We start from the raw sequence: 27,826 nt of genomic DNA, 5'->3' as shown, positions 1-27,826 counted from the left end.
TCATTTGGTTTTTACTCCTTCCCTCTGTGTGGGCCAGATAATACTCTTATTCAACCACATGATATAAATTTCTCTCAGAAATATTCGAGCTGACTATTATGGGTTCATTAATCCTATATATTGAGGCATCAGGTTTCACATGAGAGCAGCAAGAATATATTTCAACAGTTGTAGAGGAACAGCTTCATGCTGGCCCTTGATGACCTTGCATGTATCCACATAGGTCATGTTAATCAAGCAAGACTGAACCGCGGCTGATTTGGCAGAATGCTTGATTTTTTTCCAGAACACGGGAGCATGGGAGGCTTATAAATTGTGGCTACATGGTCATTCCCATTTGCCCCTATATCTGTAAGGTAGGATGTCATGAGCTGCTTCTCATCACCTCCTAGGTTCTGATGAGGTATGAGGCTTTCGGACTTGCCTCAGTCCCTGCTTAGGGCACAGCTGCAGCTTATAAAACTACTTAGCTGCAACATGACATTGGCTTCTCAGCAACAGGGTGTCCCATTATTTGTGTGGTGGTGGTCAGGCCTCTTATGTTTTGGTATTGCCATGCCCCGTGGCCCCAGGGAGCTCGTACCTTTGGATTCTCTTCTTTTTGCTGTGAATGTAGGTAGTAAACTGAGTCTAAAAAACGGCTTGTTGTTTATTTTCCTGCCAAATCTGTTAGTCAGACCTTACCTTGTGCATGACAATAGTAATATAGCTAGTAACAAAGTTTGTTTATATATGTGCATGCACGTGGGTGTCTTAAGTACATCAGAAAAAGATGGATTATTCAATTAATCATTTTGGGGCAACTGGCTGTTTAGAAAAAATCTGTATCTGTACTCTCTTTCTTTCTTTCTTTCTTTCTTTCTTTCTTTCTTTTTTTGTACTACATTTCTTACAGTGTCCCCCTACCCAATTCAGAGAGATAAAATATTTAGTTGAAAAAAAGAAATGAAACCATGAAAATGCCAATGGGAAAATGAATAAACTTTCAAAAATACTTTTGGAGATCAGAAGACCTTTCTTATGGTACAAGTGCATACTTTATAGAACAAAAGAATGATGATAAGGTTGACAACATGAAACATTGAAACATTTATATGAGAAAGATATAACATAAAAATATTTAAAAGAAAAAAAGCGAACTAGAAAATATATTCTCAACATATGTGACAGACAAAAGACGTTTCCATCATATGCAAAGAATTGTTCTAAACTGGTGCCAGAAAGACAAAAAAGGAGAGGAACAGACATTTTTCATTCACTCTCCATAAATGGCCAATAAACATTTGTTATTCATAATTAAAGAAATTAACATTAAAACGGTAAGAAGATATTACTTTTCATCTATTAGAATGGCAAAGATTTAAAATAGTTGTAATACCCAGTACTGGTAAGGGCATAGGGAAACAAGAAACACTCTTGAATAGATGGTGGGAGTGGGAGTTTGTGCAACCTTTGTTAGAGGACAGAATTTGGCAATCACTAAAAAATGTAACATGCATCTACCATTTGACCTAGACATTTCTCTTCTAGGATATGCTTGCATGAATACACAAGAAAATGTAAAAAAGATGTTCATTGCAGCATTGTTTGTAATAGCAAGAACACTGGAAATAGCTTCATTGAGTATCAATTGGGGCTTGGTCAAATAAACTATGATGCTCTGATATAAATGGAAAACTATGCAAAACATAAGATGTAAATCTGCAATACTCATATGGAAAGGGTTCCTAGATATATTTTAAAATAAAAATGCAGATTGGCAGAACAGTATTGTATTATCTCATTTGCCTTAATTACATGCTGTGTATGTATAGCAAATTTATGCATGATGTTGGAAGAAACTGTTAATAATGCTAACCTCCATAGAGTGGACCTAGGGATAGAGTGGCTGGCCTTTTATTTTTTCATATTTTTAGAGATTATGAATATAATTTTATATTTACATATATATTTTTTTCATGGTGCTAAATTTTTTTGTTTGACTGTACAACTGATTATTATGTACACTCCAACACTAATGCGAACACTTCTTTTTTTTTAGTATATATTCTGCCAAAGTGAGCATGAACGCTTCTTAATTCCCACCTCCATTAACTGTTAACACCACTGAGGTATAACTAATGTGTTCTTTTTAGTGTAAATATTCCAAAATAACAACATGGCTCCTCTTCTGGTGTTGCTACAGATAAGTCTGCAAACTTTAAGCCTAACTTGTTACATTTTGTTTCTAGTACTGATAAATCTCAACCTGGTTAGCTGCTGAAAAAAAGAGGAAAACTTTTGAAAAAAATAAAGTGTTTTTTTTCTTTTGCTATGAGCATAGTTTATTTTTAAAAAGCTGTTTAATATAAATTGCAAAAACTTATACCACATAAATACTATGTAATTTTCTAAATTTGCACAAATTCCTAAAGATTTTTCCTAAATCATTATCCTCACATTTAAATTTCACTTTTTCTGTGAGTCAAACCACTAAGAATAAACGAAGGCTCAGCTTATTTTATACACTATTTGAGGGAAAAAGGAGTTAAAAACATGGTCCATGGCCTCAAGTAGCTTAAAATTTTCTTAGTAAAGCATTAAAAAAAAAAAGTTCTTCTCTGCCCTACATCTAAGGACAGAATGATTTCAGAAATAGGGGACATCCATGTTGTAGGAGCTAGAGTAACTAGAAAAGGCCTCGATCTGGCAGTAGGACTTGAACTGAACTTTGGAAATGAGACAATTTAGAGGAGAGGGAAGCAGGAAGGTCGTTTCAGCAATATACTGGCACTTGAACAGGCACTGAAGCAAGAATGTGTCTGGCATTGTGGGGAGGTGCTCAGATAGATGTCCCTGTCTGAAATAAGAGTATGTGTTAGGAAATAAAAATTTTATACAAGTAGGGTGAAGTTGGGTTGTGGAGGGCTCTCATTTTTCAGGAATGAGAAACTTTTCCTCACGATGAGAAGCTTGGCCTTACCACTCTAAGCAATGTAGATTCCAGAGAGGATGAGTAGTGATGTGATGAAAATAATTATTACACATGTTAATCTGATAGCCATATATGAGATAGACTCAAGTAGGGTGAACTGTACTGGGACAATGGCAGTGGAGAAGACAAAAGGTGAAAGTAGAGACAATGATGAAAATGGAAGGATTTGGTAATGGTATAGATATAGGGGATGCCCTATGGGAGAGTCACAAGTAGCTCTCATTTTCTCTAGCCTACAAGCCTAGAACTGGTAAAAATGCTCTAGGCAACACTGTTAATGGGTGATGGAAACTAATGAGAACCAAGTTTCTAGACTCTTTTTTTTTTCAATATATGAAATTTGTTGTCAAATTGGTTTCCATACAACATCCAGTGCTCATCCCAAAAGGTGCCCTCCTCAATACCCATCACCCACCCTCCCCTCCCTCCCACCCCCCATCAACCCTCAGTTTGTTCTCAGTTTTTAAGAGTCTCTTATGCTTTGGCTCTCTCCCACTCTAACCTCTTTTTTTCTTTTTTTCCTTCCCCTGCCCCATGGGTTTCTGTTAAGTTTCTCAGGATTCTCGACTCTTTATATACATCTTGCATCTCATCTCTTCCCTTCAAATTCAGGAACATTCTATATACATTGAGATGTTTTCCCCAACCATTTCTTCTGCAATTCCCCTTGAACTCAGTGCTATTTCCTGGTAAGCTTTCCTCTAACTTAATCTTTATATCCTCTTTTTTTCTTATTTCTTAGTATTATTTCAACTTCATTAAATCTCATGCTCCCTATTATCTAAATACTTGAAGCCATTAGGGAGTCACCTTTGCACCAGCCCAACACAGCATGTGGACTACAAGGTAACCATCAGGTACTGTGAGGATCTATAATTAAATTGATGATGATGGTAATAGTTAAAGATGTCCCCACATCTTCAGTTTTGTTTTTGCTGAGATTTTCCTATTTTTGCTACCTCCTTCTCTTAGAAAAACTGTGAGTTGACATATTTAAGAATGAATGATCTTAGAGACTTTGTAGGGGCAGCTGGGTGGCTCAGTTGGTTGAGCCATCTGACTGTTGATTTTCTGGGATTGAGCCCTGCATTGGGCTCCGTGTTGAGCATGGAGCCTGCTTAAGATTCTCCGTCCTTCTCTTACTCTCTCTCCATCTGCCCCTCTCTCACTAACTCTCTCTCTAAAATAATAATAATAAAAAAAAAAATTAGCTCAGCCCGCCGCTGACAGCATGCAGGGCACATCCCTCGTTTGCTGTTCATTTGGTACAAGAAATGTGCTGTCACTGAGCACGGCAGAGAAAGAGGCCGAAGCCAAAACCACTGCCATAAACTTACAAGGTCAGGGTTTTAAGGATCAGTCATTTCTTTCCACACACAGCCATATTTTGTGGGGAGAGGAGAGCGAACTTTATCCAAGTTTCCAAGTGTATCCAAGAATGCTCTGTGGGGGCAATCTTCTGTTGTTTTTGGTAGCACCTCGTTTGCCTGGCATCTTAAGGTAACTACTTTGTCTGTGCATGTGAATTTTGAGGTCTTTTTGAAGCCTCTAATTTACTAGGGGCTGTGCTAAGCACTAGAGATAGAGTAAAAGCCCTGCCTTCACACGTTCCTCATTCTTTTGTGGTGTAGAATCAGAGTATTAAAATATTATGTGATCTGTATTTTCTGATGTTTTTGGTGAGACATTGGAAGAAGCACTGTCCTTTTCAGGTATTTGGAATAGGGATAAAGGTAGCAAGAAAGAAGTGATAGACAATAAACCTGGATGCTTTATTCATGCTGACAAACCTGTGCACACTTGTAAATAAATATGGCTTTTGTCCAGCCTATGATGCCTATTACTAGTAGAAATATCAGACTGAAAACTGACAGAGGCTAAAATAGCACACAAAATTTGTTATTGACCCAAAAGTGATAGAAAATCTTTGATGAAATTTAGATCTGCAAAATTTGACTCAGGAGAATTAGGTATGGCAGAAATAATAGCAACCAAGGGCAATTCAGAAGGCAGTAGCTATCATAAAATATGACACGGTTGACACTATTTAAGTGGAATGCTAATTTTTTGTTAATTTTGTTAAAATTTTCAGTAAAAACAAAATGTAAATGGCAGAAAATTAGATCAATTTAACTGTGTAATAAAGTCAGTCAAGAAATAAAACTGGTTTAGTGGAGTTCAAAAAAAAATTTTTTTAAAAGAATGATCTTATAAACTTTGTAAAAGCATCATATGCTATGTGACCTGCAATGCTAAAACACAAAATCTTCTGAAGTTCATTCAGTGAAAATACTGGAAGGAAAATCTCTAGAAGGAGAAGCCAAGCAAATGACCTTAATTTTTTCACCTCCATTTTCATCTTCCCTTGGGAAGATTTGTGCTGTCCTACTTTGAATTATGCTGGGTACCAAACTCTGGTCTAAATGTGAACAATACATTCTTCCTTGCTTCTCCGTAGGACAGAAGAAATAGGTGGTCACTTTTGCAAACTTCACTAAATAGTAAGAAAGATTAAAAATTTAAAGAACCATGGTTTCACTCTTATGTGGATCCTGAGAAACGTAACAGAAGCCCATGGGGGAGGGGAAGGAAAAAAAAAAAAAAAAAGAGGTTAGAGTGGGAGAGAGCCAAAGCATAAGAGACTGTTAAAAACTGAGAACAAACTGAGGGTTGATGGGGGGTGGGAGGGAGGGGAGGGTGAGTGATGGGTATTGAGGAGGGCACCTTTTGGGATGAGCACTGGGTGTTGTATGGAAACCAATTTGACAATAAATTTCATATCTTAAAAAAAAAAAATTTAAAGAACCTAGCAAAAAAAAAAGGCATAAAAGATGTAAATTATAACCATACAGCAACCTTAAAAGATTAGATCTACTTTGCAAGCATGGTTTTCTTCCCTTTCATCTTCCTGCCTCTGAGTGATAGGGCATCTCATTTACCATCACAAAAGAGCTGTTTTCCTGACATACTGACTCATTCTTTTTTTTTTTTTTTTTTTAGTGTTTTTTAAATTTATTTTTGAGAGAGAGAAACAGAGCACGATGGGGGGAGGAGCAGAGAGAGAAAGGGAGACACAGAATCTGAAGCAGGCTCCAGGCCCTGAGCTGTCAGCATAGAGCCTGACACAGGGCTTAAACTCAGGAATTGTGAGGTCATGACCTGAGCCGAAGTCTGGTGCTTAACCAACTGAGCCACCCAGGTGCCCCCATGCTGACTCATTCTTGGACCAAGATTTAGGAGCCTGATTTAAATGTCTAAGACAAACCGAGGTCTTCTCATGCAGTTCATAGAAACACAGAGGGAATAAAGAAGGAAAAAGTGTCGGCAATCCCGGAAGAAAAAATTATGACCTCCTACACTCTGTTAGAAAAGAGTTTAGTCATTTTCCTTTTTTTCTAAAAAAAAAAAGGAAAATTAAGTTGAAAGATAAATTAAAACTAAAATGAAGGTGAGCTAGAATTTGTAAGTGTGAAGTAATGTTTCATCAGTTCACCTAACCAGATATATTAAAATATTTTCCAATATTTATGTAAACAATAAAAGCTAAAACCAAAAGGAAAAAATTTCGTCATGTGATTTATTTATTTATTTACTTACTTAGAAAGAGAGTGCAAGTGGGGGAGGGACAGAGAGAGAGAATCTCAAGCAGGCTCCGCACTGTCAGTGCAGAGACTGAGGTGGGGCTTGAACTCATGAACCATGAATTCATGACCTGAGCCGAAATCGAGAGTCTGATGCTTAACCAACTGAGCCACCCAGGTGCCTCCCAGATTTCCTCATTTTATATGAAGAAAACCATATTGCTCTGCTTACATGTTTTTCTTTCAAGTGTCAAGATTTTAGAGTCAAACGTTGCCTATCAATGGAATAATAGGCACTATGCTAGAGGGTAGGTGAATAATAGTGAGAACAAGGCATTTCACAAACCTTCAGGGGTTCACAGGCCAGTGGGGGAAGACAGAACAGTTATTAGAACCGTTACCTAGGAATGCAGTGTTTAAGGCTTGAGAATGAGAACCTGTAGTCATTTGCATACTTATTATTTATGAAATCTGTTTGTAGAAATGAGTTTATTCTTTAAAAACCCTCCCCTCTATACTTTACTATGTTGCTGTGGTGAGTTGAACTTTACAGAGTCTTCACTTCATTTGCCATTATTAGGAGTACATTTAATGGAGAGAAAAAATGCTGAGTGAATGCTAACGATCTCAATATATAAATAAAAGATTGCATCATAATTAGACAGCTGGATTTGCTTTCTTCTTTTGAAGTGCAATGATTCAAGGAGAACTTTTCTTAGTATTTCCTATCAGTCATGTTTGAATTAAAAATGTGAATTAAAAATTAAAATGCCAGCCAGCTGCAAATCTATGAGCAACAGTTGCACTAAGAAGCCTTTATTATTAGAGACATATTAGCTACCGAAATTTCAAGTCATAACATTTCCTTAAAATACATAATGTGTAGTTTCCATTAATAAAATATTTAGTATCGAAATAGCAAAATATTTTTATTCAAAGTAGTGGGTCTGTTATCACGTCCATTTGCAAAGGATGAAAACTGTCAACAAGACCTGTTTGCAAGTGCGTCTTGGGTTCTAATAGTTAGGGAAGTAATAACGAGGTCAAAAGAGCAGTTCTGAAATAAATGAATATGTTTTCCCAGATGCCACTTGAGGGAGAACACTTTGGAAGATACAAAGGAAATAAGAAACTAAATTGAGATTGCCAGGACTAAGAAAGCCACTTGTGGAGGCATAAATATAATCATCAAACACAGCTATTGTAAAATCATGTTGGCCTCAAACTCACTCGGAAAGCAGACATTCTGTGGGCTCCCGTTTTAGGGAGTGAAATCGGCCTAAGTGGTTTTCTTTGTTTTGTTTTCGTTTTTGTTTTTGACCCAGAGATCCATTGCTTAATTTATTTCTCTCCCCCAAGGGCAGTGCTGAGAGCTGTGATACTCTTTTCCACCCACCCCACTTCTTTTAACCACCTAGTTCCATTTTCCGAGTATAGATCACAGAATCCACCATAAAACTGTTTTATCCTTCATGGAGTACTCTCTGTGTGCAGCTCAGTGCTGAATAGGAATATAATCTCCCCGACTTCAAGGAATTTGTAATCAACTTAAGGAGGCAAGACATATATGCATAAAAGATACATTATAGGGCAAGTCAGGCAGTATTTATAGAAACTGATATTATCAAAGAGATGGTCTTTAATTGAACTTCAGGGATGGTGGAATGGACATTCTTGGTTCCGTAATCAATATTCATTACCTCCTTTCCCATTATAAACAGCAACCAGACTTTAACTTAGACAATATCCTCTGCTTTAAGCTCACGTACTTTGAAGGAAGCTTATCCAACCTCAAGCCTTAAGAGTTGTGGTTGATTTAATCCAATCATCAGCACATTCCATTTCCACTGGTCACATTATTGTTCAGTTGGGGCTGTGAGTAGGGGATGGGAAGAGGAGTATATGACCCAATCAAGGTGAATTTCAGGAATCTCGTTTGGAATCCCTGGAAGAATCTCTCTCTTCCTCCAACAATAAGGTACATAGATGTAAAGACTGGAACCACTAAAGCCATTTTTTCCCCCCAGTTGTAAGTCAGCTTGAGGACCAAGGGAATATATGGAGGAAGGCACTGCCAGGAAGAACTGCCAAAGAAATAAAGGTAGAGCCACTTGATCCAGCCAATCTGAAACCTGTTTTACCACCAGACGAATATACTTCCTTATTAGTTAGGCTAGTCTGAGTTGGTCTTTTGTCTCATGTAGCTGAAAGCCTTCTGATTTAGAGGACTACATTGCAGATAAGTAAAGAGACTCGGGTGTTCTGAGCCTAAGTAATATTAAAGAGATACAAATAAGTCAGGAACCCCTTGAAGACAGAGAACAGACTAATATGTTTGGGGTGGAGGGTCTACAGAATGTCATCGTAAGGGCAAGTGTTAAAAAAAAAGTGGTTTGGAGGCAGATGTAGAAAAATTTAACACTCAAGCTATAGCTTTTGGACTTGTTTTGTAGGCAGGGTCAATTAATGTGTTTGATTGGGAAATGTCAGAATAACAAACATTTATTGAGCACTTAGAATGTGCCAGGTATTATACGTGTATTACCTCACTTACTTATTTGTTTTTAATTATTATTATTTTTTTTAATGTTTATTTTTGAGAGACAGAGCATGAGCGGGGAGGGGCAGAGAGAGAGGAAGACACAGATCCAAAGCAGGCTCTAGGCTCTGAGCTGTTAGCACAGAGCTTGACTCGGGGCCCGAACTTGTCAACCGTGAGATCATGACCTGAGCTGAAGTTGGACGCTCAATCGACTGAGCCACCCAGGGGCCCCACCTCACTTAATTATTGAAATCTTTAATGAGGTGCTCTCTCTTTTCTTGTTTGACAGATGAGGAAAATGCTTAGTGACGCGGTAATTGGCAGAGCTAGGATTAGAATACTTGCATTCTGACCTTAGTGCTGATACTCTTAACTATTGCTTTAGTGTGCCTGCTACATGTCATAATAAAAGTGATATTTTCAAAAGGTTAATCTGGGGACACCTGGGTGGCTCAGTTGATTAAATGTCTGACTCTTGATTTCAGCTCAGGCCTTAATCTGAGGGTCTTGAGCTCAGGGGCATGAGTGTAAGCCCCATATTGGGTTCCATTTTGGGCACGAAGCCTACTTAAAAAATAAAAAATAAAATAAAATAAAAGGTTTTCTGGTAGCAGTGTGTGGAATGATTTGGAGCCAAGAGTAGAATGGACTGAAGCAAGGGAAAATAGTTCTGGCACAAAGTTTTAGAACTGAAGAGAACACAGTGATTATCTTGTCCAGTTCTACTCATTTTATAGAGGAATTTAGGACTCAAAGATTGTGACACCTATGATGACACGACTAGTTAGTGGTATAGAGACTCCAAGCCCAGGGATTTTTCTTCTACAACATTCCTAGGATGCTGTAATTATTTGAGTGAGATGTGATGATAACCTAAGTCAGAGTGGTGGCAGTGAGAAGAATTTAAGGGATCTCCTGAGATATTAAAAAGAAATAATATGAGCACTGGGTGTTGTATGGAAACCAATTTGACAATGAATTTCATTAAAAAAAAGAAATAATTGATAGCGTGTAGGGTCTGATTAGGTGTAAGAAAAACATAAGGAATAACCACAGATATTTTTGACATTTCTGCTCCAGAAGATTTGGGGGGAAATGATGGTTCCAGTGACAGAAAAATGGAGGTCAGAAAAGATACTTTATTTTTTGTTAAGGAAGGGGTTGGTGGATAAATTCTGTTTTTAGATATATGAAGTTTGAGGTGGTAGTGGAACCCTGAAGTATAAATGCTATGCAGACAGCTGAGTGTGAAGGGCTGAAACTGGAGATACAAATCTATTTATTTATTTATTTATTTATTTATTTATTATTTTTTTAATGTTTATTTTTGAGAGAGAGAGAGAGCGCACGCAAGCCCAAGTGGGGGAGGGGCAGAGAAAGGGTGACGCAGAATGTGAAGCAGGCCTCAGGCTCTGATCTGTCAGCACAGAGCCCGACCCGGGGCTCGAACCCACAAGCAGCGAGATCATGACCTGAACCAAAGTTTGACGCTCAACTGACTGAGCCACCCAAGTGCTCCTTTCCTTGTTTTTAAAAAGTAATCTCTACACCCAACGTGGTGCTCGAACTTACCACCTGGAGATCAAGAGTCGTATGCTCTACCAATTAAGCCAGCCAGGCACCCCTGGAGATACAATTTTAGTCATTAGTTTTATTGAGATAGTAGTTGAGACCATAATTTTCTCCTTAAACATAAAGTTAGAGTAAAGCAAAGTGAGGGCATTATTATTATTTTTTAAATCTCCTGCATTCATCTGGGATCATTTCAGTTGTTTGAAAAAACTTTTGGGGAATAAACTTTCCGCTACTTTGAAAAAAAACTTTTGTAATTCTTCTTCTGGATTTGGATAAAAATCCTACAATCAGTGGTAGAGAGATGATAAGCAATAACACGCTTATGGCTGTACTTTATCATGGTCATCAACTCATTACACATGTGTGTATTAAAAACCCTATTTATAAGGTAATTAATTCCTGTGTGTATATATTTTAACAGTGAGGTGGCCGAAGTTCTTCTTTTTTCACTTTTGGTATGGCTTCCATTTTATCAAAGATTCTCATCTATAGTTTTAGGGTAAAATCTGCTTTACCCTATAGTTTAGGGTAAAATTTAGGGTAAATTCCAATCCAATTATAACATCAATTCTTTTTGAGTCTACCTCTACTTTTTGTGGCTGCACTAAGAAAGTAAAATTCACCACCTTCAAGGCACCATTTTCTTGCTTACGTTCTCTCTAATGTGATTTTCATCTTTGAATCTGAAATAACATCATTTGCTCAGTTTCAGTGCATTTTCCTATATCAAAAATCACTTGAAATGTAAAGACCTAAAAACTGAGTTGATATAAATGAAAACTAAAGAACAATCAACATTCTTTTTCTGCTTACATAGTAAATTGCTTCTCTAATACCTATTTCACTCTTCCCCCATTATGTGTTAACCATGTGGTTTGGGTGGGCCAAGTCTATCAGGTAATTCAATTCTCTTGCTGCAGCGATGGGTTCAGGTAGTCAGACCTAAGTCATCAGAGCATGGCCTGCCCTGGCCACAGGGATGAATGCGAAGTGCTCCAATCAGTACACAGTTTAAAACTTCTGTTGAATGGATATGGGAGCAGACTAACTCAGATATGGAAAGGCCCTGTTTTTATTAGCCATAATATGTCAGTGAAAGGAATCATTGTTAAAATGAAGTCAACACCATGGATAGTGGAGTACCTATTCAGAATGAAATGGAGTCCCTGATAAAACATAACTAGATTGCTGGTTTACCCAATTCTGAAACCTTATCTACTTCTGAATTTTCTAGTTAAGTGAGCCAAAAAATGTCCTTATTGTTTGTCAGTTTGTTTTGAACTTTCCTTTATACGTAACTGAAAGCATCCTGAGAGGTAAAGCATTCTCTCTCTCTTGATAAGCTGTCTGTTGTTATGGGGAAAAGTCCTGAAATAGACTCTATCTTTAAACTTCTGTACTCAGTTTTTCTTTCTTGACGAAACTACTCATGGCAATTGCACACGGTTTTAAAATGGAGCCTTATTTATCCATTGCTTACATATGGGGAATGTGTCTGTTACCATTCTCACGGACTTAACTTACAAACGAGCTCATTTTCTCAAGGGTGTTATGATCTTGAGACGTCTTCTGGGATTTCCAGTCCCTGGTGCTGTTTCTCAAAGGAAAATGATGTTGTTGAGCCTGCCAAGATTTCCTTACCTTCGGTGTGGTTTTCAAATGTTCTCATTTCTTAATTCCTTGACTGTTGGGTAAAAAATACATATATATTAAATTATCTTACAAAATGTGTATTTCAAAAAATAAGAAAATAAAGACAGTGAGATGCTTTTTATATTGGTTCCCTGCAATACAGATAACTGATGCTTTATCATGCTGTGCAGTAGAAAGTTCTTCAAAGGTGGAAATGTTCTATATTAGTACTATGCAAAATGTAGCCACCAGTCGCATACAGCTTTTGAGCACTTAAAATGTGACTACTGTGACTGAAAACCTGAATTTCTAATGTTATTTAATTTTAATGAATATAACAATAAATTGATATAAACGTAAATTTAAATAGCCACACGTGGCTAGATCTAGGGGCTATCATGTTGGGCAACACAGCTCTAGATAAACCTGAGACTGTTACAGGGTTAAATAGAACAGTGGCAAAAGATGGCTGTAGCCAAACAAGTGTGCTTTTGTTGTCATTTCTTATTTTGGGGATGTAGTTCAACACTGATTTAATGAGATATTATACATTTAAATCAAATTGAGTGAGACTACTGGATTCTTGCGTGGACCCCTCTCTTTCCCTCACCTGTCCCAGCTCATTGGTCACCAAGTCCTCTTCATCCTACATCTTAAAAATATCTGAAAGACATCCCCTCCTTTCTATCTCCATTACCATTGTTCAGGTTCTATGTGACCTTTATTATTTCAATAGCTTCCTAATTTTTCTCTTTACCACCACTCTGCTTCTCTCCATTTCACTTCCTACCTGTTCACAGAGTAACTTTTCCTAAAAACAATCTCACCATATCACTTTCCTCCTTTAGGATACACTTCACCCTCAAAATGTGGCACACGGATCAGCAGTATAGAAGCATTACTTGGAGCTCTCTAGAAGTGCACAATCTCAGGCTCTACCTGAAACTAACTGAGTCAGGATGAGCATTTTAAGGAAACCTACAAAGGTGATTTTTATGTACGTTCAAGTTTGAGCACTGCTGCAGTTTGAAGTCCAAACTCCTTACCGTATCCTACAGGTTCTGTTTCCAGCCTCATTTCAGCAGCTGCCCCTTCCCAACCTCTTAAAACCCACACTTCCAAGCCATACAAAATAATTCGCAATTCCTTAGTCAATGATAATTTGGTTCACCCAAATACCAGAGAGAGAATAATAAATTTGTCATAATTATTGGCTGGATATTTTCTGGTATTCAGCTGGTAATTGGCTGGGTATTCATCTTTGTTTTTCTGCCTAAATAACCTTTCTTTCAAAACCCATTTGAAAATTTTCTTTCTATGGTTTCTCATAAAAGTTAAGTATATCCTCTTTGTACTCCCACAGAGTACATACCTTTTAGCATGTACCTCAGTGGGTTATAGGTATTTATGTCTCATACTAGACCATGAGGGTTTTGAGGTAGACGTTATCTCTTCTCCAGTTATGTTGTTCTCAGTAGTTCCTGATACATTCTTGCTGTTTGGGTGATATATTTCAGAAGTGTTAGGTAATGGTAGTATTTTATAGAATCATTACATTTGAAAGGTAGAAAGAATCTTACTGATCACCCATTAGAGGAATTTTATAAGAGGGAAACCAAAAGCCCCAAAAGTTGAGTAACTTCTCCAAATTATTGGCACGGTGACATTTTCTCTCTGTATACATGAGGCACCCCATAAAATATCCAGCCAATGATTATGACGAATTTATTGTTCTCTCTCTGGTATTTGGGTGAACCAAATTATCATTGACTAAGGTAAAGACTCTAATAAACTTGAATTATTCTTGATCTCTTCTACTAATCTTTTCTTCACCTTTCCCTTGTGGGAAATGACAGGACTCTGTTTTATCTCCCTTTCAGTTCCGTGTTATATGACGCTAATCAGAAAGATAGCGAAGCAATTAGGGATGCTGTACCATCAGTACACAGCTGATAGTAAGCTTTGCCTCTCCTTTCATCAGATCTAGGATGCAGTTTCTTGAATTTCACAGTGTCTGGCAGAGTAAAGGACATGGACGAAAGCATTTGGATCAGACACCATCTAGATAAGGCTAAAGCAATCCTCATAGGCAGAGGGAGACATCTGAAGTATAGAGCAGCCAGTTCATGTTGCAGAAGATAAACCCACCCTTTGTCTCCGAAAGCCACAATTTTGTTGGATATCTTAGATTGCAGGCTATTCCTAAGTGATTAGATTTTGGCCAAGACTTCTGCAATCACTTCCTACACGTTTTCAAATAAACAACTATTATCTTTTCTTCCAGTTGGGAAGATTGTTATGGTTTTATCTTCTTGCACTGTATTTTAGCCTATGTTGATGTCTTCTATATCCATTATTATGCTTGTCTTACAAATCCTAGGCCGTTTAGTCCATTTTTGCCATGAATCTTTATTAGAAGATGGGCTCAGTTTTCTCGGTATTCCTATTCGTTATTTCTGGATTCCAGATGGGGCCACAATCTTGTCCTAAGGGAGAATATAATCTAATCAGAGGGATTTACTCTTTTCTAATGGAGAATTCATTAACTCTATTTCAATCAGATTTATTAAATGTCTAGCATGTAGTATGGTAGAGGACGGTTCTGACATAAATCTTTATTCTTGGAACACACTGTTTGAATTTTATAGATTTTTCTATACCCATTTCATATTGTCCATCTGAGCCTAATACATATTGCACCAAATAGAGCACGACCATAAAATCTGATGTGCAAACAGGTACTTTTGAGAGTGAAAAGAGTTGCAATTAATAATTACACCTGATCAGATTAAAAAAATTTTTTTTAATGTGTATTCATTTTCGACAGAGCATGAGCGGGGAGGGGCAAAGAGAAAGGGGGACACAAATGTGAAGCAGGCTCCAGGCTCTGAGGTGTCAGCACTGAGCCCAACACAGGGCTCGAACCCATGAACCACGAGATCATAACCTGAGCTGAAGTTGGACGTTTAACCAACTGAGCCACCCAGATGCCCCACACCTGATCAGCAGATTAAACAAGGGCTGTCCTGGGCAAGCTGGGTTAGTGTCAAGGAAACTGGAACATATGGCCACCTTAAGTAAACATTAGTTTCTGTTGTAATTGTTTTTTGCATTTTAAGTATGGCAGTTTAGGATCAGTTTGGGTTAAATGTAACTATTTTATGATGCTTATTATATGTCAGACACTGCAGTAAAAGTGTACTCATATTTTAGTCAGGGAAACAGAAAATATGCATATAACCATATTAAGCAGTTGTGTATAGTGGCGTGAATCCTGGACAGGGAGCCAGGAGACCCTGGTTTGAAAATTTGCCTTGAAATTCAGTCTCTTCCTTTGGTCAAATCACTTAATCTCTCAGGTTGTGTTCTAACCTGTAAAATGGAATGATACAATTCTTCAGAGGGTTGTATGAGAAGGTGGCAAAAAATGTGAAAGCAGCTAACATAGTATGTATCAAATAATAAATGCTTGATAAAAGGTTAACTGAGTTTGTTGATTTTGTAGTTTAATGCAGGGCAGTCAGAGTGGAAGTTAGAGGCTCTTATTCTCTCACTAAAAACTTTTATTATGAAGAGGTTTTCACTGTCTTTCACGGCCAGTTTTGCTCCGTTCATACCCCCATCCATATTATTTTGAACCAAATCTCAGATAGCACATAATTTCATCCATAGGTGTTTTAGTATGTATCACTAAGGATTCTTTATTTTTTAACATCATCACAATACCGTTAACTTAAAAAAATTACCTCTTATTATGAAATACCTTGTTACTATCCAAATTTCCAGTTCTCTCAAAAGTTTTTTCCAGTCGTTTTAAAAAATCAAGGTCCAAACGAGGTCCATGAATCCCTGTGCTTGGATGATGTCTTTCAGGTTTCAATTAAAGTATAGATCCTCCCTCCAGCCCTTTATTTTTCCCTTGTAGTATATTTGCTGAAACACCTGAATTTTCGTTCCATATATTGTAACCCCCTGGTGTAGTTTAATATGTTTCTTTGTTCTCAGTGCTTCCTGCAAATTGATAGGTGGACCTAGAAGATGCTCAAATTCAGGCTTTTTTTTTTTTTTTTTTTTTTTTTTCAAGAAAACTCCATAGGTTGTGTTGTGTTCTTTCATCAGGAAGCACATGTCTGGCTGATTATCTTTTATGATGTTACCAGCTGTTGCTATTTAATTGCTATTTAATGCCTATATCCATTTGTTCATTAGGAGTTTTTAATTTATTTCTGATCTCATAAAATTCACTTTTTTTTTTTTTTACTTCCATAAGTGGTCAGAGTTGTAACTAAGGTGAAGATATAATTTAAGGAAATAGTAACATCAGTTGTGCTTCTATGTCCTAACCTCTAACATTGTCCTGTTTCACTTTAGAGATGTGCTCACTGACTGCTAGCAGGGAACAAAAATAGAAATAACTTTATAATACTATAAATGAAAGATGATTAGAATATGATTTTCCCAGATCCTTTTAATATGAATGGCTCTATGGGTTTTATGACATAATAATTAAGAAATAACCTCCTACATGGCTAAATACACAAAAAGTAATTAATAAAGCTTATCTACACTAACATCCACTAAATTTTTCATTACTTCTTGGCCTCAAATCCCAATAATTAAACTGTACTAATCTCTAGCTTCGTTTCTAGGAACAAACAGTGTATTCTTTCTCTGATGCTGTGCTCTTTTGTTATCACTAATATAATACTGTTATTTTAATTTAAAATGACTGTATGGCCCCATAACCATAGCTAAGCACTTTGTGTTGCTTTCCCAATAATGCTGATTAACTTTTGGTGAACCAGTCATATTCTTCCACACAGTTCCTGGTCAAGAAATACCATGTTGTCATTTGACAACTGGCAACATTAACAGTCAGCTGTGGCCACCGCACTGACTGACTCACCCAGGGATTTAAACCATGACCTTGGCCTCATTATCATGATGTTATAAGCTACTGAGCAAAATAGCTAGAAAAATGAATTCTGAAGACAGGGAGTAAAAATTCTACTGTGTTTCCAAGCTACAGTGTCTACTCCACATCTGTGTCCTTTCTATAATTCTATTAGCAGCTGTTTTGGATATGGATGAGGAACTGAAGACAGGATATTCTCCTGATAATTAAAGCTGATCATGTCAGTTCTGTGCTTAAACAAAACCTTCACTGCCTGGCTAATGACTATAGGACAAGTTCAAATTCTTCACAACATATAAGGTTGTAGCATCATCTTCCCACAACTTATTTCTCCGGCTTTATCTCTTGCTCTAATTCCCTGCCTCTCTCCCTTCGTACTCCAATAACAGTGATTTTTCTCATGACTTTGTGACCACTCATTAATTGTGGAGCACATATTTATTGAGTCCCTGCACTATATGGCAGTCTAGTAGGCTGTGGGGAAGTTGGAGTGAAAGGCATATTCCTGGCTCTTGCAGAATTCCTGGTCTAGTTGAGGCTACAGGCAAGGAAATAAATGCCTACCGTGCCATGTGACAAGCGCTATCTGTGAGCAAGGTCTGTATGGTGCTAAGAGAGCCTGGGGTAAAAAGTTGGAAAGAGGAGAAAGGGAGGGATGAGCATATGGTGAAGACAAAGAAGAAACCAACTGAGAGGAAGGTTACGGGAGAGGGAGTAGAAAGTCACAGAAATGAGAGACTACACATTCAGCGGAGTGCAAGAAGGTTGTCTTGGCTGAAGAGGGGAATGTGTTGGTAGACTAGATTGGGGAAAAGGCAGGAGATGAACCCCAAAGGAACCTATATACCTCGACAAAGTTTAGATTTTACTTCTCTGCACCCGTGTTTCCCTGTTTGGAGAATGCTTTTCCATTTCTCCTGCCCGCTTAAACCAACGATGACAGATTCCCTGTCCAGAAATTCACTCAACGAGTGTTTGTTGGAACACCTACTATATGCTAAGTACTGCTCTAGGTGTTTGGGCTACAGGAGTAAAAATTCTGCTCTGTGCATGTCCTAGTAGAAGTTGGTGACTAATGATAAAAATAATAAGTTGGGATATTAGTGAATGTGGAGTAAAAGTAGTCAGAGAGCTGACAGTGCTATGGAAAAAAGAAAAAAATAGGGTACAGTAAAGAAGACTGGAGTGACCTGGGAGCAGGCTGGAGTATTAAATAGGATGGATAACTGAGCAAAATTTGAAGGAGCAGAGGGAGTCAGCAAGTGACTATCTCAGTGAAGAGTGTTCTAGGCAGAGGAACAGCTAGAGGAAAGCCTGAAAGAAAGGAGTGGATGAGGTCAGATAGATCATGTGGGACTCGTAGGCCAATTAAAGAGTTTCACTTTGACTTAGTGAAAATGGAGAGTCACCACAAAGTTTTGACCAGGAGAATGATACGATCTGATTGTTTTAGGAGGCTTGCTCTTCGTGCTGTGTTGGGAAAAGACTCTAGAGACGCAAAGATGCAAGTAGGGAGATCTGTTAGGAGAAACTATAGAAATGCCAACCATCTAAGTATATTCCTGTGCAGAAGAAAAGCAGCAATGACTCCAAACATCTGAGGCAGCCAGATATCTTACTGGAGTACTGAGTGCTCCGTAAATTCTAGTGGTGTGATTAGTTTATGACTTTAGTTTAGATATGCCTCTATGCCTTATTTCGTAGATTACAAGTAGCTCTTACATGTAAAAATGAAAGTCCACAGACTTACAGGCTTTACAAACTCACGTCCCTATAAGAATTGAAGAAAGGACTTGCATTTTGGAATTAGTGTGTAGCCTATCAATAGGACCTTGAGAATTCAATGATGAAGATGCCCAGTTACTTCTAAAGTTAAGAAGAACAATGCAGTTTCAACCTAACCTCAAATTCATGTATTTGAGGGACACATCCAAGTAAAACCTATGCCAGATAGGACACAGTGAGATGTGATAAACTTAAAAAAAATTTTTTTTTTAAGTTCATTTATTTTTAGAAAGAGAGAGAGCAGGGAAGGGGCAGAGAGAGAAGGTGAGAAAGAGAGAATCCCAAGCAGGCTCTGCACTGCCAGGGCAGAGCCCCATGTGGGGCTCAAACTCACAGACCATGAGATCAGGACCTGAGCCGAAATCAAGAGTGGGATGCCTTAACTGACTGAGCCACCCAGGCCCCCCCCCCCTCAAAAATTTTTAACATTTATTATTTATTTTTGAGGAGAGACAGACAGAGAGCAAGTGGGGAGGGGCACAGAGAGAGGGAGACACAGAATCTGAAGCAGGTTCCAGGATCCTAGCTGTCAGCACAGAGCCTGATGCAGGACTTGAACTCATGAGCCTTGAGATCATTACCTGATCCTCACAAGCCATGGGGTCATGACCTGAGCTGTAGTCAGAAGCTTAACCAACTGAGCCACCCAGGCACCCCTGTGATAAATATTTTAAGTAAAATACTAAACCAGAACAAACAAAATGCCTCTAAGATCCAGACTGTAGTAAGATCAAAAGATAGAGATCTTTTGAAGGTTATTTTACTTTCTATAGTTCTGAGCAGAGCAATCTTACATTAAATTGAGTCTATTACTTTGAAAACTAGCCCATTTAAAATTCTCTCTATATTTTATCTATATGATATACAGTCTGACACATTTTTATTTTGAAAAGACATATGAATCGAGGTAGAAGATGATTGTAAGGTACTTCCTGAGGATTCCCTTTAATAGGAAAAACAGGTGTAGTTGTAGTAAAGGAATGAAAAATGAAACACAGTAACAGTAAGATCCCTCACTTCTGCTTCAATCCTGTAAGAAGTCAGCTGTCTCAAAGATACCAGTTTATCTGCATTGTGTTTCACACACAGGCACTACCTCTAGGCAGGTGCCAGGCAGTGGGGGTGCAGGGGAACACAGTCACAGACACCCAGCATGCTATGTTTACTGGTAGAAAACAGTGCAGGGTCCACAATGTGGCTCTACTGTAAAGGAAGTACCGGAAATTGTCTAATTTGGACACCCACAATTATGTACTCAAAATAAGTAAAATAATTAAAAGAAGTGTTCTTCTCATCTTCCACTTCCCAAGTTCTCCCATTTTCTATTTTGCAATGCTCGTGGTATAATTCTCAATCTTTGTTGTACATTCGTCATTAGGGAGTTTTCAAGATGTACCCATGACCAGGGTCCTAACCCCAGAGATTGATTCATTTGATCTAGGGTTGGACCCAGGTGGTATTTTTAAAAAGTGACCCAGATAATTTTAATGGGCAGCCAGGGTTGAAAACCACCACGATTTCAAATTGGAGTAAAAATATCTAGGTTCTAGTTGTAGTGCTGCCATTTACTAGCTGGCTGATTTTTAAGTCCTTAGTTTCCCATAGGATGATGAGGTTAGCTTAGAGATTTATAAAAATTCTCTAGCTCTAAAACAAAATTAAATAAATTGGGATGCATATGATCTCTTCTAGTTTGCTCAGCTCTAAAAAGATGAAAATGGAATTATCTGGAGTATGCTAGCTTTGTTTGAAGCAAGTGAGTTAAAAAAACAAACAAACAGCACTTAAGTAAACTTTTCCTTAGTCCCTCTTCCCAATTACAAAGCATGGGAGAAAAGAAACAGATATTTAAGCTTAGAAATCACAAGAGACTTCTAGGGCTGCTTTGTCTGTCCCTAGCTCTCTTAAATTGGGAGTTAGTCATATGGTACCTGGGGAACAGAGGGAGGGGGGAGAGAGCTTACTACAACCAAGAAGGTAAATATAATACAAACCCCAAAGGCTTTACACTACTCATCTTACCATAATCCGGCCTGGTACCAAACACTATGAGTGTGGGAGGCGAGGCAGGGGTGTGTACATATACATGTACACGCGCTCACACACACTCCCCAACTCGGTCATCCACCGCTCTAGCGGAGAGCGCCCAGAAGGCGCTCCCCAGCCAGGACCACTCTGGCCTCCCCCTTACGCCTCCCAGCCCGCTCCCTGCTCTGCCCCCACCCGGACAGTCCTCCGGGCCGAGCTCAGCTTGGTCCACAGAAGGCGGTGGCAGCCCCGGCCATTCTCCTGCAGCTGCTTTTCAGTACCGAATCCGTCTGTGTGCCTCTAAACCCAGACTCAGACGCTAACCCGATCCCCTCACTTCTCGGCCTCTTCTCTCTAGACCAGGCTCCCCCGGAAAGGGCCAAGCTCCCGCCTAAGCCCTTAGCCCAAGCTCATTCTCACCTGGGATCATCTCACCTAGAATCTCTCCTGATGATCCTAGCACCCTCACAGCTTCCCGGCGCCTCTTCATCCTCACACCTTTCCCAGATAAACCCTTATTCCCCCAGTCTCACCTCCCTACCTCTCTGCGCTCTCCCACATTGTCCCCTCAGGGCCTCTCCACGCATTCTTTGCCATCAGCCCTCAGTTTTCCAGAACTTCCTCATCCTCCCCCCAACCTCCACCTCCAGCATAGGGTCCCAGGTCCTCTAAATCACCTGCACTGCCCACTCACTCATAGCTCCCTCTCACTCCCCTCAAGTAACCCAGGCCAGGGGCGGGGGGTTCCCACACCTTGCACCCTGGGGAACCTCTCCAACTCAACGCTCTCCCTCCTTGAAGGACCCCACCCACGACACCTGGGGAGCCCCTCCACGCACTCTTTCACCTCTGAGCCCGACACCTGGGCATCCTCCTCCTTCCACACTGTTCCTTCCTTTCCAAAACCTTAGGCGCCCCCACTTCCCGGTCACAGCCCATCTCCGGACCTGACACTCCTCCCACACTCCTCCCTGCCCCCAGGCTCCCACTCCTTTACCTCCAGACCTGACCCACAGGGCGCCCCCATCCAGCACAGCTCACGCTCTTGTCCCCTACTCTCGACTCCTTGGGCGCACCCCCCCCCCCCCAGGCCAGCGTTCTATACCCCCCTCCCCCCTTGAAAACTAGCTCTCTACTCCTCCTCTTCCCGCCCGCCCCCAGCCCACAGGTCGCTCTCGGGAGGGGTCCTCGCCTGGCCCGGGCCTGGGCGGCCAGGAGGTGACGCGGCCCCCGCGGGAGGAGCCCGGGAGGTGGAGGGGCGGAGGAGGCGCGGGCGGCGGCACCGAGCGGCGGCGGCGGCAGCAGCGGCGTAGGGAGTGGGCCCCCGGCGCCGACTCCACCGACCCAAGGGGCGGCGGCCGCTGAGGGTCTGCGGGCGGGCGCGTGATGAGGAAGCACCAGCGCCCGACCCTGCTACGCGTCGAAGCTCGCTAGGATCCGGGCGTTGGCAGCCGGTGGGCCGTGGCCCCGGGAATCTCCGCCGCTAGCCCTAGTCATCCCTTCCTAGCTTTCGCTTCTCCGCTTTAGCCCGGAGCTGTCTCCGGCGGCCGCCCTCGGCCCCGCGGCCCTTCCCCGGTCGTTTCTGGAGGGGTCCTCCCTCCGCGGCGTCTGGAAGCCCAGTGACGCGTCAGCCGGCGGGACAGCTGAGCTGCTTCTCTGGGAAATTAGCCCCTGCGTCCTCACTCCCCTCTCGGCTCCCGCCCCGGCGTCCCTCCGACTGGCGGGACGCTGCCTCCCCGCGCTCGAAGCGAGTTCCCGGGACTCCCCCAGGGGGCTGGTTCGCGGCTGACCCCTTCCCCTCGGCGGCGGCGCGCGCCCCCGCCCCCGCCGGACACACTCGCGCTCCGGCCGGCGCGCCGCCCTCCCGCCCGCTCCCTCCAGTCACCCCACCCTTAGCCGTCCCCGCCACCTTACTCCACCACCCTCCCCCGCCGCTCCGCGCACTCCGCGTCCCGGCCCGGCCTCCCGCTCCTCTCTGCCAAACCGCTCACTTGCCAGCCCTTCGCCCCCGGGAAGAAGAAACATTTCCCGGAGCGCACTCCTCAGCCCTCACTCCCCGCCGCGCTCGCCCTCCCCTCCCCCTCCGCTCTTTCTTTCTTGGGGGAGGGGGGCTGTCGCCTCGGATTGAAGGCCGTTGATTTGTATGTATTTGTCCCAGCGCCGGAGGCTGCCCCAGCCGCCCGCGCGGGTGCCGCCGCCGCCGCCGGTGGAGTTGCCTCCCTGCTTCCCTAGGGTGGTTAGGCTCCACCAAACATGTCGGCTCCTGTCGGGCCGCGGGGCCGCCCGGCTCCCACCCCGGCGGCCTCTCAGCCGCCCCTGCAGCCCGAGATGCCCGACCTCAGCCACCTCACGGAGGAGGAGAGGAAAATCATCCTGGCCGTCATGGATCGGCAGAAGAAAGAAGAGGAGAAGGAGCAGTCGGTGCTCAAGTAAGGACCCGGCTCCATCTTCCCGCCTCCCTCCCTCCCCTCCGCCCCCACGGCCGCTGCCCTGCGGCCGCCTGCGCGCCCCGGATCGCCGCCCTCCCTCCAGCCGGCGGCGCCTGGGCCACGAGGGCTGCGGCCGGCGCCGGCCGCCGGGGCTGCTTTCTGGGTGTCAGAGCGCGGGGGTGTGTGTCGGGAAGGGAAGGTGCCGAGGCCGGCCGAGATGAGGGTGGCGAGCCTTTAGGCGTTGTAATTTTCCCGGGCGTCCTTACGGCTTCCCCCGCGGGCCGGTTGGGCTTCAGGGTCCCCACGGGGCTGAAGCTGAACCCAGGCTCCGCGCGTCCCCTCTCCTTTCCAGCCGCCCCCGCGCGGTGGCAGTGACTGGGGCAATGAATCCAATATGGCCGTGCACAGGTGCTCCCTGGCCGGGACCCGGGCGAAGGCGCGCCGCCGGGGATGCGGGCGCAGCAGGGGCCCCTCGTCCCGCGCTTCCGCAGGGCGGCCCTGCCTCCGACGCGGAGACGAGCAGAGCTGCCCGCGGTCGCTGCGGGCAGGGGGGCGGCTGTGCAGGCGAGGGGCCTAAACTCTGGCAAGTCTCGGGTGGGTGTGCGGCCGCCGCCATCTTCCAGCCCCTCCCCCTCGGCGGGTTCTAACACCCTGCACTCTGCTGCTCTTCCTGTTTGCCACTAGTAAATCTGTTTAATCCTGAAGAGACTCTGAAGAGGCTCCAGTTCCTACCATTACTGCAGTTTGGGATGCTTCCTACCTTGGGAAGTTCTACTACTCGTGTTCATAGTGTAGGCAGCCGGGATTTTGCCGAGGGAGAGAGAGTAAAAGCAGCACCCAGGCGGCGGTTTAGCGCTGTGTAACTTCAGCACCAGGGAACTGTCCAGACAGAGATACAGCTTTGAGACGCCTTTTGTCAGTCTAGCAAAGAGATTTGTTTCTACAGGTTAGCTGTTAAATGTTTTATGGTTATTTGATTTCTCAGATACTGTGTGAAAGAGACTGTGCAGAAGATGCTTAACCTTTTTATGTTCTTCCAACTCAACTTTTTTCTTTTTACTTGAAATGAATTATTCACTAAGAGATTAACTTGGACAGTTTATATGCCAGCGGTGGGACTGTTCTTTTTGCATGTTATCAAATGTATTTTTCCCATATTCTCCACAGAAACACAAAATTGAAAGAGTAGAGTTCCTCCATGAAGGATGCAATACACTGACCTCTAATCATGTAAATTTTAAAAACAGGTTGTTGAATTCAGTATTCTTTAATACACTTATACAGAGATAATTCTGTCTATACATATATATTTTCATATTTTAATGAAAATACTGTAAATTATGGTAAAAACATATCAAATATCTGTACACGTTTGAGAAAAATTGAAGGACTAAGAACAAATATTTCTGACATACTAACTGGAATAAAGAAAAATTGCTTCTTCAAAGCTAATTTGTGGGTTTGGAGACTTGTTTGGGAATATAATTTATTAGTAGGCTTGGTAAATGAAAAATGCTTATGAGATTTAAGTAGCTTATTTTAACTAATGCTAGAATAAAGCATTATTTTTAAAAGCTTTTTGAGCATAATACTCACTTTGCTCTACTATATATACTAACAATGCCTAGCTTTTTGATGACTTAGAATTTGATATTTAAGTATATGAATCTATATTTTCTACTATAATTGTGATAAAATTAGTGTTGCCAAAGTGATGTCAAATAAAACATAGTTTTATTTCTTTGACCCATATATTTAAATGTACAATGTGTTTTTATTTCTTTGTAGTAAGCTAAATCATAGTATATACTGGCTAGTAAACTGTAGTTCCAAATCCACTTATTGTTCTAGTATATAGAGATGTAAATGAATTTTTCAATACTGAATTAAGAATTACTCAGATTGAACAATAGGTTACATTAGGAAAATGTTGCAAAAGGCTTTTTCAGGTAGGTACATTACATTACATACATTACCTTTCTGTGTAAGCCTGTATGCTATGCAACTACATAGAATGTTCATGCATTCATATTCACACGGTTTAGGTAGAAACATTCTCTAAACATACATTCATACAGTCAGAGAGATTACATTGATGAAAAATCTTCATATTTATTTTAAATATCTATTTGCATTTCTGCCTAACTTAGTCTTGGAAGGAGTTATACCTCAAAATGGCCTACATGGCTTCAGAATTATTTTTATATTCATTTTAACAAGAAGTTTTTTGGAGTTAAAGCATAATATAATTACAAATTTAATTTTAAATGTTCTATAAAAATGTTTTTGGCTTTTTAAATAAGTTAAGACTAGGCAAGGAAAATGAGGAAAACATTAGATTTTATAATAGAATTATAATGAAAAATAAATTGTTTTAAATAAGTTTATAATGTATTAAGTAATATATTATCAATATTGGGTATTAAGTTACAAATACTATATATAAGAAAAAGTGATATTAGTATTCTTCAATGATTACTATTTCTCATTAAGTTTTAGGGGTCATTTATCTGGTCAAGACTACACTGTCCTTTGTTTCTCTTTAGTGATGTCCATTTAATTAGAGATGTCCATTTAATTGCATGTTAACATTTATTTTGAGAGAAGGTCATGGACAGAGAGAAATAAACTGAAAATCAAGTTGATGTCTGCTGCCTTGTAACAATTACGTTAAAGTTTGATGTGTGCAAAATTGAAACCATTGGATGAAAATATTTTCTTATTAAGAATTCATACCAAGGGGGATGTGCGTACGAAGTACATCACAGGATGATATGTTGGAGTACAGGAAGAGAATATTAAAACTTATATTTCAAGTTCTTTCTTTCTTTGAAAAAGAAATTAAGTATTACTGATATTTAATATATAGATTGAGAATATTAAGACCCATATAATTTGTAAATACATATGCAGGTATTTAGAAGTTCACGCCTGAGATATTTTTAATGGGAGAGGTGAGTGATCAAAAGACATTGAGACCACTATAGTAATCTCTCTTTATGAAGAGATTAATTAAGGACTATTTATATATATTAGCAATTTCTTCAAAGCCTTGCTGAATATCCATATTTTCGGAAGTCTTCTGTCACCATCAAGTAATTTTATTTTATGTCTGATTGAGATACTAAAATTTTGAAGCATCTGTATCTCAGTAGATCCCTCAACAGATCAGTAATTGCTTTTTTTTATCCTTACCAGAAATCCACATACAGTTTTAGTTTTGATAACTCAATCTATAGGTAAAATCTATAGTGTTCTTTTACTTATTAATGTTTTTAAGCCTCGTCTTTCAAGATTGTAAACTTCTTGAGGGCAAGAATAATAATGTACCCTTCTTTGGAGTTTGTGTTTTGCAGCATACTTAACACCTGCGCATATTAGGTAACTAATAAGTAATGTTGATATGACTTGTAATGTTAATGAGGCAGTTTATAAATTTTGTTGGGAAAATGAAGAATAATTTTTTTGAAAGAAAGGCATAATCTATTAGGTTTATATTTTCGAGTGATTTTTTTTTTTTTTGATGTGGTATTAAGAAAAAAAAATGTATGAGATAAGCAAAACCACTGAAATCAATAGAAAAGTAAGTATTCATTCAGTAAATATTTATTGAGTTTCTACTATGTGCATATCATAGTCTTTCAGATAAGGATTTTTTTTTATAACAAATTAGAAATAATGTTTTTTGCTGTGTAAATTATCTTTGTATTCTCAGTTTGGATTTTTTATTAATGTTGAATGTCTTTTATTTGCTTCCCAAATAAAAGAAGACAGTGAGTAAAGATTTCATGATAGATCAGAGTAATAATTTAGCTTTTTTTAAAACATAGATGAGCAGTTCTAAATTTTTTTAATAATTCAATTTTAAGAGTATTTTTCAAAGCCAATTTATAAGCTTTTTTATGAATAGATAATATATACCTATGGTACAAAATTTCTTAGCTACTTTTTCTCCAAGCCAGAGGCAACTGCTTTTGCCACTGTATTGTATACTATTCCAGAAATACTCTGTGTAAAAGTAGATATGTGTATATATCACATATTGTGTGCACCTATAATGTGTGTGTGTGCACACAGATGTATGGATGTATATGTGTAAACATAAAAAACATAAATGTGCCCTGCAGTTTACTTTTTAGGAGATCAGTTCCACACCCATTAATATATATCTTCCTCATTCATTTTAATGGCTGTGTAATATCTCATTTTATGAATGTTCTGTAATTTCTTTATCTAGAACCATATTTATGGGTATTTAGGTTGATTCTAATTTTGCCATTAGAAACAACAGTGCAATAAATATCTTTGTGCATATATCATTTCTTACACATTTGAATATATCTCTGGAATAAATTCCTAGAAATG

At 40.2% G+C, this 27,826-nt stretch overlaps 1 protein-coding gene across 1 annotated transcript in view; it reads left to right on the top strand.

The window, feature by feature from the left end:
• The first annotated feature begins 22,984 nt into the window (after positions 1 to 22,984).
• The window catches only part of RIMS2 (regulating synaptic membrane exocytosis 2), a 600,787-nt gene continuing 595,945 nt past the window's right edge, over positions 22,985 to 27,826 (top strand). Inside the window, exon 1 of the mRNA XM_049633018.1 lies at positions 22,985 to 23,461. Within this exon, the coding sequence (XP_049488975.1) occupies positions 23,286 to 23,461 (176 nt within the window). The 5' untranslated portion in view covers positions 22,985 to 23,285. The remainder of the gene's footprint in view (positions 23,462 to 27,826) is intronic.

Source organism: Panthera uncia, chromosome F2 (genome assembly GCF_023721935.1).
Source record: "Panthera uncia isolate 11264 chromosome F2, Puncia_PCG_1.0, whole genome shotgun sequence".
NCBI classification, from domain to species: domain Eukaryota; kingdom Metazoa; phylum Chordata; class Mammalia; order Carnivora; family Felidae; genus Panthera; species Panthera uncia.
This window is presented reverse-complemented; position numbering and strand designations above follow the sequence as displayed.